Source organism: Coregonus clupeaformis, unplaced genomic scaffold, assembly GCF_020615455.1.
Source record: "Coregonus clupeaformis isolate EN_2021a unplaced genomic scaffold, ASM2061545v1 scaf0124, whole genome shotgun sequence".
Lineage (NCBI taxonomy): Eukaryota > Metazoa > Chordata > Actinopteri > Salmoniformes > Salmonidae > Coregonus > Coregonus clupeaformis.
The window spans coordinates 425,951-438,922 of record NW_025533579.1 but is presented as its reverse complement, the minus strand read 5'-3'; the positions used below and the strand labels follow the sequence as shown (position 1 = coordinate 438,922).

General features: G+C 43.1%; 2 protein-coding genes across 3 annotated transcripts in view; both read left to right on the top strand.

Moving 5' to 3' along the window:
• The first annotated feature begins 9,203 nt into the window (after positions 1-9,203).
• On the top strand, positions 9,204-12,242 carry LOC123483465 (testis-specific gene 13 protein-like). Of its 2 annotated transcripts, none has more exons than XM_045213556.1 (7): positions 9,204-10,473; positions 10,572-10,660; positions 10,876-10,973; positions 11,172-11,408; positions 11,539-11,641; positions 11,771-11,856; positions 11,952-12,242. In XM_045213556.1, the coding sequence occupies exons 1-7, from the start codon at positions 10,460-10,462 to the stop codon at positions 12,135-12,137; spliced, it is 813 nt and encodes a 270-aa protein (XP_045069491.1). In that variant the 5' UTR covers positions 9,204-10,459; the 3' UTR covers positions 12,138-12,242. The 2 variants fall into 2 exon arrangements, with proteins under 2 accessions (XP_045069491.1, XP_045069492.1); XM_045213557.1 differs by having other exon boundaries at positions 11,539-11,660; positions 11,952-12,077.
• A 504-nt stretch (positions 12,243-12,746) lies between these two features.
• The window catches only part of LOC121548549 (neuroepithelial cell-transforming gene 1 protein-like), a 35,074-nt gene continuing 34,848 nt past the window's right edge, over positions 12,747-12,972 (top strand). The window contains exon 1 of the mRNA XM_041860020.2: positions 12,747-12,972. Coding sequence (XP_041715954.2) covers positions 12,833-12,972 — 140 coding nt within the window. The 5' untranslated portion in view covers positions 12,747-12,832.

Below are 12,972 nucleotides of genomic sequence, written 5' to 3'. Positions count from 1 at the left end.
GTCCCCCTGCTTAAGCCAGTACATGTCCAGGCCCGTCTGAAGTTTGCTAGAGTGCATTTGGATGATCCAGAAGAGGATTGGGAGAATGTCATATGGTCAGATGAAACCAAAATATAACTTTTTGGTAAAAACTCAACTCGTCGTGTTTGGAGGACAAAGAATGCTGAGTTGCATCCAAAGAACACCATACCTACTGTGAAGCATGGGGGTGGAAACATCATGCTTTGGGGCTGTTTTTCTGCAAAGGGACCAGGACGACTGATCCGTGTAAAGGAAAGAATGAATGGGGCCATGTATCGTGAGATTTTGAGTGAAAACCTCCTTCCATCAGCAAGGGCATTGAAGATGAAACGTGGCTGGGTCTTTTTTTCCCCACTGTATGTGTGTTTGAAACTGAGAGTGGACGACTTGCAGCACACACCGTTTCCACTCTTTCCTGAAACTAACAAATGAATAACCTTCTGTCACAGTCTAATCTCACTAAATAGGTGCGCCGCAAGGCAGATGTGCCCATACAAGTTTGGACTAAAGAAAGATGCTACTCTACCCAGCATAGGAGTAGGCCGGCCTCTCCCTGAAGAAAGGAATCTCATAGAATGTTCAGGAAAACCTTGAACTTTAGTTTCTTATCAAATCCAAGCGTGAGAGGAACGGTTAAAAGAGCTCAGCTGGCACTGTGGATTTCATCTCACTATGACTCTGCACTATGACCCCCCCCCCACCACCACCACCACCATCCAGGCTCTTATATAAACACACCACCCTCACTCTCTCTTTCTTCCGCTCTCTCTTGATCTTTTTGAAACCCGGGAGAAGGAATGGAGGAGCAGCAGCAGGAAGGGTGACATCACCGTCACCCGCGGCAGCTAAGGCCTGCCGGGCCGGTGTGTGGGAGTCTCTGTCTCTGTATGTCACTTCCTGGGAAAGAATAGAACAGAAAGCGCAACGGCCAACACTGTTGCACCTTCACAAGTCTCCTTTCACATGGGGGAGGGGGAGGAGAGAGAGAAAGAGAGCGGTAGAGATGAAATGAGTCTCTTACATATTAATTCATCCCACAGGATGTTGTTGTGGTTAGGTTTGAGGTTGGCTTCTCTCTTTCCTCTCCCCTACCATGCCACGGGCTGGTGCTGGTGGGTGACTTTGTGGTGTGGTTTTTGAGATGTTATGCTGCCCCCTGGTGTCCAAAGGCAGGATTGTAGAAAAGTGTCACGTTGTGATGATACTGTTCCATCCAACTGCGTCTCCGCTCTTTACACAATGCTCTGACATACACTATGCTATATGGCCATTATAGGTCATCCAACACCCAGCCTTCAGACACCTGTGATTGACTGTGAGAACCTCTGGGACCAACTGCTATTAAGCTGTGTTGTCATGGTGACGCCATGGTTACGTAAGTGTTTTGGCCCGGTTCTCATAATCACGCAGCTCTTTGTGTCCCGGTCGTTTTTTCCGACACTGGACACCCCAGCTGCGATCTGTTCACTCACTGTACATTCCTCCACCTGAATGTGATATGATGAAGATCAGGTGGGATACACAGGTGTGTGTGCTGCCTGCCACGCCCTACGTGAAACACGTGTGTGTGTGTGGTGGGTGGTCATGATGTCATCGTCAACACTAGCCCCATTGTAAATAGAAGTAGGGTTTGGGGAGGTGCAGCATGTGCCCTACCATGTCCATAGATACCTGCAGGACAGTACAGTGAGCAGGACACAATAAGGAAGCTATTGTAAGGCTATGAGTCAACCACTGTAAAGGTAAGATAACATGGCTATTGTTTAGTGGCTCTGAGCGTAGTTGGTTTGGTCACTCATGGATGTGGAGTGTTTGCCCACACACACACTTACACACACACACAAACTCTGTGGTCATGTGGTGTTTCTATGTGGTTTTCCCAGGATCCTTGGCAGGCAGAGAGATCGCTGAGCTCTGAGAACAACAGTTAGGTGGGTGGGTGAGTAACATTGTGTTCGTGTTTGTTGGATGAGTGCTCGAATAGGAGACTAGTAGACTGGTTAGATGATGTCACAACCAAATAGTTGTTACGTATTTCTTACAGTAAGTTATTGTTGATAGATAATGATTACTGTAATGAATTGTGCATACAAAATTGTAATATTGTCCTATACTGTCTAATATTGTAATGTGTTATGTTTTCTTTATGTTGACGTGAAGAGATGAGTATCTAAAGATATTATTTGTATAACGTTACTGTAGTTATTCTTCACAGCTCTACTGTTAAGAGTGGTAGTGTCTGAAGTGTGGAGGATGATGTCACACATCAGCTGTCCTCATAGCTGGGCTACCATGGCAATGACATTCATCAGAATGACTTCCTCCAAAACAAAGCACTGTCACGATCACTTTCTGTACTGACAGATTACTTAATACTGATACTTACTGTGGTTGTGTGTTGCTAAGGTTAATCATAGAAATGCTAAGCCAAATGAGTGCACTGTCTTTGTAAATCTACTTGTCATCCACGTCACAACTGCTGCACAGAGTTTCTACTTGACATTACTGCCAGAGAGAAATAAGGAAAGTATACTCCAAAATCTTTGCTACTGCTGCTCATCCACTGCACTGTCCGGCAGGGAAAGTCTTCCCCCAGAGGCTGGTTTCACATGGTGGTTTAGATGAATGTTCCCAGTGTCTAGCACCATTTGAAATCAGTGTTCTTGGGGACAGGAGAACAGCTCTAGGCCTCTGGGAGTGTCAGTGAGTCTATTGGAACCATCCTCTCTCTCTCTCTCTCTCTCCCCTTTAAAGGATGACTGATTTCCTCTGGTGTTTAGAGCCCCTTACAGCCTTCTAGCACCATTTGAAATCGGTTATAATGACTGGGGATCAATGCCTCAATGTCTTCACGATGTCTACATGTCAACTCTACAATCAAGCAGAGAGGAAGTGAATGGGATGGATGTTCATATTGAACGTGTCACAGGGTCTGCTCTACAGATCCTGGAATCGAAATGAGTTGGACGGGAGCTAATTTCCAGTTTGACAGTTTAAAAGTTTCTTATTGAATAAATGTTCAATAAAACTGAATTGATATTGCATACTTATCTTACTTTTTCCTGTGTGTATGTTATTATATTTGTGTCCGTGGTTATAAACATGTGTGTGAACTATAAAACCCTGCTCTGCTATGTTTAAAACTCACTCAATTCAAGTAACTTATCAGAGCTCAAGAGATCATAACACATTACCCTCACTCATAACAGATTGAATCACTGTTATATCTAGAAGCACTCAACACAATCCAACACTTACTTTATAACATGATAATAGAAACAGGAAAGGCCTTTTATTGCAGGACTTGTACCTGACACTGCACAGAACCACAGAAGATAGCATCTAGTATGTACAGAATTCGGGAAAGTTCCTGTTCTATAATGTAGATGAATGAGTTCCAAGGAAGCCTGATGTTCTCAATAACATTTTTTTATTTTTTTTATACTTTGTTTATTGAATTTTCAGTACCAGCATTTAGTAAATAATTGCACTTGAAAGTTATTTGGTATGAATATGGAACAACAATTTGAAGACAACGATACAGCAAAACATAGAGAGACAGACATGAAAGAAAAAATAGACATTAAATACATAAATAAGATAAAACACAAGAAAAAAGGAAAAATATCTGTTTTGATCCAGTTGTTATAGGTCAGCTAGCACAGTTATTACCGTCCTTAACATCCGAGATGTCGTATATGCACATACCAGGCTTCTTACATCACCAATATATAAATATACATCACTCTGGAACTGCAGGGAAATGTATTCTTTTAACATAAGAAAAGAAGGGAGCCCACTTTGCATAGAATTTGTCTACAGACCCATTGAGTGTCTGTTTTATTTTCTCCAACTTTATGCAATTCAAAATAGATTTAATCCAAAGAGCATGAGAAGGGGCTGCAGAGGATTTCCATCTAAGTAAAATTAATCGTCTCGCTAACAACGTGACAAAGGCAATTACATCCTTATTCATTTTGGTCAATTGTATTGTGGGTAAGGAAACTCCAAATAATGCAATGAGAGGGTCTGGCTCGATCTGTGTGCCGCTTAATTCTGAGAGTGTGTTGAAGATGTCTTTCCAGAAACCAACAAGAGATGGGCAGCACCAAAACATGTGCACATGATTAGCAGGGGACTGGTTACATCGAACACAATTAGGGTTCACATCCTTGTAAATTTTTGATAGTCTTGCTTTGGTCCAGTGGGCCCTATGAATGAGTTTGCATTGGATGAGGCCGTGTCGAGCGCAAATAGAAGAGCTATGTACCCTTTTGAGTGCCCCTTCCCATAGTTCATCAGATATTTCCTCACCCAGTTCCTCCTCCCAAGAGGATTTGATATTGTTTAATGAGATGGCTTGTAGTGAGCAAATTTGTCTATAGATTATTGACAATGTGCCTTTCTGATTAGGAAGTGGGGTGAGAAATGTGTCGAACTGTGTTCCACCAGAAAGGTTGGGGAATCCTGGATCTATGCTGCGGACATAACTCCGGACTTGTAAGAACCTAAAAAAATGATGTCTGGGGAGACCAAATTTAGCTGATAATTGTTGAAACGTACTAAATGTATTGTTAGTATACAGGTCTCTGAATCTTTTAATACCGAGATTAGACCATGTTGAGAAAGCACCATCAATCATAGATGGGGGAAAAGCTGGGTTTGAGGCTACCGGAGCCAAGGAAGAGGTTGTTTGAAACCCAAAGTGGCGTCTAAATTGATTCCAGATCTTCAATGTTGTTTTGACACATATATTATTGGTGAAGGAGGAGTAAGGGCCTGTAATAGAGGAGTGAGCGAGGGAAGACAATGATGCCGGTGTAGACGAGGCAGCCTCCATCTCCAGCCAAGTTGGGGGTGGGAATATCACTCTGCTCTGCAACCAGTACTGAATGATCCTAAGGTTAGCGGCCCAATAATAGAATCTGAAATCTGGTAGAGCTAGACCGCCGTCTGGTTTGGGCCTCTGTAAGAGCTGTTTTCGCATCCTAGGAGGTTTTTTGTCCCATATAAAGGGTAGAATTAGGCCGTCGATCTTTTTTGAAAAATGTATTGGGTAGAAATATTGGAAGGCACTGATAGAGGTATAAGAATTTAGGGAGAGTATTCATTTTAATAGAGTTAATTCTAGCAACTAAGGAGAGGTGTAGCAAAGACCACCGTTCCAAATCGTCCTTAGTACGGGTTAAGAGAGGAGCAAAGTTGGCTTGAAAAAGGTTTTCAAACCTAATTGTGACATGTACCCCGAGATAAATAAAACTACTGTGAGCTATTTTAAATGGCAAGTTATGTAAAGGGGATTTTTTTGCAGCCATGTTAAGTGGCATCAATTCACTTTTACTGAGATTTAGTTTATACCCTGATAAGTGACCGAAGGATGCGAAAGTGGCAAGGGCAGCAGGGACAGAGACAGAAAGATTGGATGTGTATATTAATAAATCATCTGCATATAAAGACAGTTTGTGTTCGTGCCCGTATCTGACTATGCCTTTGATGAGGGGGGTTGGAGCGAAGTGCTATTGCAAGTGGCTCTATGGCGAGGGCAAACAGTAAGGGACTTAAAGGGCAACCCTGACGTGTCGATCTTTGCAAAGGGAAGCGATCTGATTGAGTGTTATTAGTCCTGACAGAGGCTTGGGGGATGAGTACAGAAGTTTTATCCAGGTCATGAATTTGGAGCCAAAGCCAAATTTATTTAGAGTGTAAAAAAGGTATTTCCATTCCACCCGATCAAACGCTTTCTCCGCGTCCAGGGATATAATGGCTTCAGAGGTATTGTCGATAGAAGGATTGTATATAATATTAAATAATCTTCGGAGATTGAAGAATGAGTGTCTATTTTTTATAAATCCTGTTTGATCCGGAGAGATAATTGATGGGAGGACTGTTTCTAGCCGCGTTGCCAGAATTTTGGCTAGAATTTTATAGTCCACATTTAGCAAGCTAATTGGACGGTATGATGCACAGTCAAGAGGGTCTTTGTTTTTTTTAAGAATAACACAAATGGTTGCTTGAGTGAGAGTATGTGGGAGAGCACCATTTACAAATGCATCATTGTACATTTCAATTAGAATAGGGGCTATTTTGGTGATAAACTTTTTATAAAACTCTGTCGGGTAGCCATCAGGCCCTGGGCTTCTCCCAGATTGAAGGGATTTGACAGCGTTAGACAGTTCTTCAACAGTGATCGGCTGCTCTAATTTTTTAACCAAATCCCGGCCGACCGAAGGCACAGAAAGTGAGTGGAAGAAATCATCCAATTCCAGTGTATCCGCTTTACTTTCAGAGGTATATAGAGACTGGTAAAATCTCTTGAACTCCTCATTGATCCCCCCAGGATCTAATGATATCCCAGATGATGTACGAATTTTTGTAATCTGAGATGATGATGATAGTTGACGTAACTTGTGAGCTAATAATTTACTGGCTTTATCTCCTTGTTCATAGTAAGTGCTCCTAGACTTGACAAGCATTTCAGTAACCTGGTCTGTTAATAGTGTGTCAAATTCTGCTTGCAGAGTTAAACGTTCCTTATAAATATCCGGGGATGGTGAAACGGCATAAATGTCATCTAATTGGGCAATACAGCGTGTTAACATAGATAACCTATTCCTTTTCAATTTGTTCTCATGTGCGGTGTAGGAGATAATTTCACCTCTGATATAAGCTTTCAAAGTTTCCCAGAGAGTAGACGCAGAGATGTTTGGGGTTCTATTTGTAATCATGAAGAAGTCGATTTGACTCAAAACAAAATTGACAAAGTGTTCATTACTGAGCAGTTGAGTTTTTAGTCGCCAAGGCGGTCGCTGATTGTCTACATTTTGAAAAGCTACTTCCATAGTAACAGGGGCGTGGTCAGATACAACAATTGGGTTATATGAACATGAAGATATGGAGTGGAGGAGCCGGTCATCAACAAGGAAGTAGTCTATGCGCGTAAAAGTGTGGTGAACCGATGAGAAAAAAAGAGTATGCTTTCCCAGCTGGATTAACCATTCTCCAAGGATCTGAGATTGCGAATTCAGACATAAAGGTTCGAACAACTCTAGCTGAGGTTGATAAGGTGGTAGGTTTAGTGGAGGATCGATCCAATTGTGGGTCTAACCAACAGTTAAAGTCACCTCCTAAAATCAACATATGGGTGGACATATCTGGGAGTGTAGAGAAAACCGATTTGAAAAAATCACCATTGTCCCAATTAGGAGCATAGATATTAACAAGAAGAACCTTTGTATTGAGCAGCCTACCACTGACAATTATATATCTACCATGGGGATCTGCGATCACCTTAGAACATGTAAAAGGTACCGATCTGTGAAGTAAAATAGCCACCCCTCTCGCCTTACTCTGAAATGAGGAATGGAACACCTGACCCACCCATCTGCACCTAAGACTTGAGTGTTGTGATACCTTCAGATGAGTTTCTTGGAGAAAGATGATGTGAGCTTTCAAATGATGAAGATGGTGTAGCACCTTACTACGTTTAACTGGGTTATTTATGCCCCTGCAGTTCCAAGTAAGAAAATTAAAGCCATTCCCTCCAGCAGTATGGGCTACACTAGGCTGAGTCATATCTTAAGAGAGAGAGAGGATGTGTAAAGGACAAGGTACAATGTAAACTGAAGATCTTAGTTGAACCTAAAAGCGCAAATGTAAAAAAACAAAAACAAGCGAAGAGGCACAAAAAACATATACAAACTATATACAAATAGAGAGTGAACAAACCCTTCCCTCACACCCGCCCTTGCCGAAGCATCTCCCCAAATGAGATGCAAGCAAAACCCTAAATACAAAGAAAGTTTAGAGCTAAGCATGATAACTCTTACTCTGTGCTACCTAAGATTAGTGACCATTTAACTAGAGTAAGCCAAACATGGATAGAATGGTCCCCAACAGAGTTTAAGGAAAATTATCCTCGATTAAGAGAGGTTTAACCTCGACGCAGATGGTAAATGAACAAACTGAAACAGCCATGCAGACCCCCAGATATTGGCATTAGAGGCGGCAAACCTGGGCTGGAAATAAAGAGATAAAAAAGAGAATGACATTCATATGTCGATGAACCCAGCAAAGATGGCTTCGTTAGTCACCCATTCGGCCTGCTAACTAGCCTGCTAGGAAGACCAGCCAGCCAACCATTTGTTACACACCATGCGGTACAACAGCCGCTTTCACGTTCTTGTTGATGAAATCTGCCGCTATAGCCGGGTCCTCGAATCTGTGCATGGAGCCGTCCGGTAAAGTCAGTCTCAAAACCGCAGGGTAGATGAGGCCGAACTTCACGCCCGGGCAGGCGTGTAGTTGGCGTTTCACAGCTCCAAAGCTAGCCCGCCTCTTAGCCACAGCTGTTGTGTAGTCCGCAAATATCGAGACTCTTTTACCTTTATGTAGAAGAGGGGATGCTTCTCCCGATCTTCTCAGTATGTCGTTGCGGACGTGAAAGAAATGCACCCTGATGACAAATGGTCGTGGGGGTTCTCCATCCCTGGGTCGGCTACGCAGAGTGCGGTGAGCCCGGTCTAGCAATGGCTTCTCCTCTAGCCCGAGCAGCTCCTGAAGTAGCTGGGCCATGTACTCCGTGGGCCTTGGGCCCTCCACTCCCTCCGGTATTCCCAGTAGACAAATGTTGTTCCTCCGCATTCTACTTTCCATATCTTCGCATCTATTATCGAGGAATGCCACCCTAGTTGTCAATGAGCCGACGTTAGCCTCTAGCTCGCTAATGCGAGTGCTGTGGTCTGTAGCACCTCGCTCCAAATCCGATAAAGTCACCCCATGTGCGTCGAGCTTATTCTGTATACTCTCGATAGATTTTTTAAGCTCGTCTTTGATCGTTGATATCTCTGACCTGAGATTGGTAGAGAGACAGTCAATTTTTCCGAAAATGTCGGTTTTGAGGGTGCCTATCACGGATTGCAGCATCTCCACAGTCAGTGTTTCCGTGGGGCCGGCATTGGCAGCGTTCGGTGGCGGGGGTGAGTCGGGAGAAGTTGCAGGCTTGTTGCGGCCTGCTCTTGCAGACTCTGTTTTTGGCCGGGTTGATGTCATTACGAATTTGAATTTATTAAACTTGAACTGAGTTGTTTATGGGTCTCTTCAGACGCCTGGGCAAACAGAAATGTATGCAATTTTGCAAAGTTAAATATATAAATTTGGTCACTAACTCAGGAGCGATAGGGAGACGCGTGCTACATCCTTGGCTTCCAACAGCGCCCCCTCTATCGATCTGACTTTTGTCTGAGCTGAAACCCTCAATAACATTTTAAAGTTGTGGCAGTTTATCTTATCTCTGCTCAGTGTCCCTGTCGCCTGTGTTACCATGTCACTCTCCGGGTCTGACAAAACATGCAGCGCACAACTGGTATCTATTCATATAGAGTGTTAGGTGTATATAAATGTGTTGTGGATAGGGGATTGCGTTGATGGTGGTTAGCATGGTAGTATGAACATGATCATGGAGTTCAACTTGGAGACCATCCCAGAGAATGAAGTTGAACTGGGAGAGGAAGAGGAGGAGGCGGAGGAAGAAAAATAAGTGCCTCTCCACATTCAAGCGTTACAGAGGTACAACTTTGACCAGAGGTCATTCTGTGTACATGATTATTAGCTGAGATACTATGTAATTTAGATCCTTCAACTCATATCATTATTTTAGAACCTGCCATTATTGCACTTTAGCGTACTGAGCTATTTCCCTCAAATCAATGGGGTTTTAATGGAGCCTAGTTGTCCTAGCATCTCTCCCATTGCCCTAGGCCTAGGGCACTGCAGTAGTTATCTTTTCCTTTCACCTTGATGGCCTTGTATGACTCAAATGTAAACAGACATCAATGCTCCCAGTGTGTTACCTATCTCCTGACTGTATGGGTGTTTCAACCCCCATAGGTGAACTTTTCACAGGTGGCTGGTGGTACCCTAATTGGGGAGGACAGGCTCATTGTAATTGCTGGAATGGAATGAATGGTATGAAACACATCAAACATGTGGTATTATGAGCCGTCCTCCCTCACCAGCCTCCTGTGGAGCCCGTATTGGCTAGGTTGAAGACAAAAGAGGTAAGGACAAGTTGTATTCATGTGCGCAAGCTTTCGAAATTAAACAGATTCGTGTTTATTCTAGTTGATAACTAGCATCGCTGGTCTGTTTGTTTAGAATTCTTCCGCATTTATGCAAAGAGTTATGGGATATTAGAAATCCTCCTAACCTGGGTATCTTCTTCCTAGCATGTTATTGGTTCGATGTCACAACATACAACTTTGGGGGTGTTTCAGCAACAGTGCAAAGTTCTACATTACAGTTCTACAGTACACTATGACATCACCCAAAGAACTGTAGAATGCACTGTTGCACTCTAAATATGATGGAACTGTGCCTTCACTTTAGCCTTTGAATCACAATGTCAGTATTCTCATTGTAGCAACTTGTTTTTGAAGCCTCCATGCAGGCTAAAAAGTACGGTTTGATTTGATAAATTATTAGATGTTATAATAATGCTTATTGACTGCAATATAAATTGGCTGTAGTGAGATTATCCATGCATTGACTTACAGGGCTTTAGGGAATAAGGCTTTCCTCCAGCCAGTGAGCAAGGATGAGATTATTGCTCCAAAGGCCCGTGAGATCTATCAGAAAGAAAAAGGTGAGAGAGTCATTTTGATAATGCAAATATATGACCAGGTTCATGCACTGAAACACAATACAAACATCACTTTTTTATCTGTATCTGGGTTTGGCTACATTGCTGCTATCCTCAAAAAAGTGTGCTTGATACAGTAGGCAGACTACAGTACTAATGAGTAGTATTGTGTGTTGAAGTGGATGACATTTGACATATTTTCAACATGTCTGTAACAGTCCTGGATTCCAAAGAGATCTGGAACATTCTTAGGGAGGAGTCTGAGTCCAAACTGGCTCAGATGGAGACGGCCATTGACGGGCCGTCAGTGATCAAGGTTTCCCTGATACTACACAGAGAACACATCCTGTCACAATGTCACACACCGTTACCAACCATGACCTGTGTCATCTTTATAAGACATTCAACCAATAAAAACAGTCATGAATGAAAAACCAACAAGTCGATTTTTAGATACTTGCTTAGATTAGATTTGCACTCTCTTTCTTTCTCTCTCCCTTTCTCCCTCTCTCAGGCGTTTAATGACAGACTGGAGTGTCAGAAGCTGCTGGAGGTTCAGGGGCAAGGGAAGTCTAGCCGCCATAAGAATCGAGTGGCGCTCATGTTCAAGGCCTCGGAGGCCAACCTGGACAGGACAGCCCTGCTCATAGCCAACAACCCCCTGCCTGACCTCCATAACCTGAAGGAGGGTGACAGCCCCACCAAATACCTGGCAGGCAACCCCCTTGCACCCGCCCCCGCCCCCACCAAGGTAAGAGGTAATTTCAAAAATCATGTGATGTTGAGCAAAATCCCAAAGCCTAACTGCGCAAAAAGCCAGAGTAATGTGGATATCTTGAATATTGAATGCACTTAAATTGGTAAATTCGCTGTTTCCTCAGAGGCTTGAAGCAATTCGGGGTCGTCAGAGTGGTTTGCTTCCTCTAAAACATCCTCTTAAATTGCCATCTGGGATGAGAAGAGCGGGCAGCAAGCGGAGCAGCGGTGGGTGTGCTGGGAAAGAGTTGAGTGGTCTTGAGTTGTTGTCACAAATAATTTGAAACATCATATTTCTCTCCATTACCATGTACAGTTAGGGATGTTAATGAATGGCAATACTTTCTGGTCCCACAGAGCTCAATCATGGGTGCGAACAAGTCTCTGTGTGCAGTTCTCTGAGGATAGGTCAACGGATTCAGACAGGGACAACGGGCAAGAAGGTATTTCATCACACGCGACGGGACATTATTTTAGATGATGATGATGATTACGATGATATTAATATTTGTGTGTGTGTGTGTGTGTCTGTATCTAGGTGCTGCCCCTAGATCTGACCCAGAGCACTGAGGTCAAAGATCAGTGCACTGAACTGTGTGAGCCCCTCACTCTCTCGGCCCTGCTGGAGACTGCAGTCACAGTAACAGCACCAGGACAGGGGGCGTTCCGCTATGGACAGACCGCCTACTGGAACGGGACCAGCAGCTGGGAACTGCCGCCATGACTTCTGAAGCCTGGACCTTTCAATGCATGCATGCAATAGCTGTTTGCCCTCTATATTTGGAGCTGTTTGTCAACTATGTGTTGAAATTTACCAATAAATACTTTATGGTTGAAATTATTTTGGGGATGTGTATTCTTACATATCAAGCTACTGTGTGTGTGCGTGTGTTTGCGTGTGCGTGTGTGTGTGTGTGTGTGTGTGTGTGTGTGTGTGTGTGTCTATCCAGAATAGTTAATCTTACACCAGATGGTCCCAACTGCCTTTTGCAGTTGCATAACAATAATGTAATCTTTTAAATCCTTGTAGAACACAACTGTTTGTTGTACTGAAATATCGAAGAGGGGAGAAATGTACAACATTAGTCTATTGCAATACAAAAACACTGTAGAGTGCATTGACATTTAATTGTGTTAAAGGGTTGTTTTGTGCAGACAACAGAAGCAAGTTCATTGTACTACAGCATTACCAATTGTTATTAGTGCTGGCCCCGCCCAGAGTCGTCTGCTTATGGTATGACCCCGCCTATTTAACCATATATCCTAGCATCTAGAACCTCAGGTCTTTCCTTATTGGTCCATTGTTCAGATTTCCGCCATATTCAAAGAATTTCAAACATCCGTATACTGTTATTCTTTTCCAGAAATAGTTAGCTATTATTCTCACCTTTAACATTGATTTCTGGTTCTGCATTTCAAATGGAGGAAACCGGTGAAGCACTGGTCCGAAGTTCGATACCAGAGACGCAGAATGACAGACCGAAGAGAAAGGCAAACAAGAAGAGGAAGTTCGATGATGATGAGACGTCCCCCGAGAGCAATAACAATACCAATTCAAG

Coding starts and splice junctions, on each gene's coding strand:
- LOC123483465 (XM_045213556.1), top strand. Junction 10,661..10,875: donor GATCTATCAGAAAGAAAAAG/GTGAGAGAGTCA, acceptor TGTCTGTAACAG/TCCTGGATTCCAAAGAGATC. Junction 11,409..11,538: donor CCGCCCCCGCCCCCACCAAG/GTAAGAGGTAAT, acceptor CTGTTTCCTCAG/AGGCTTGAAGCAATTCGGGG.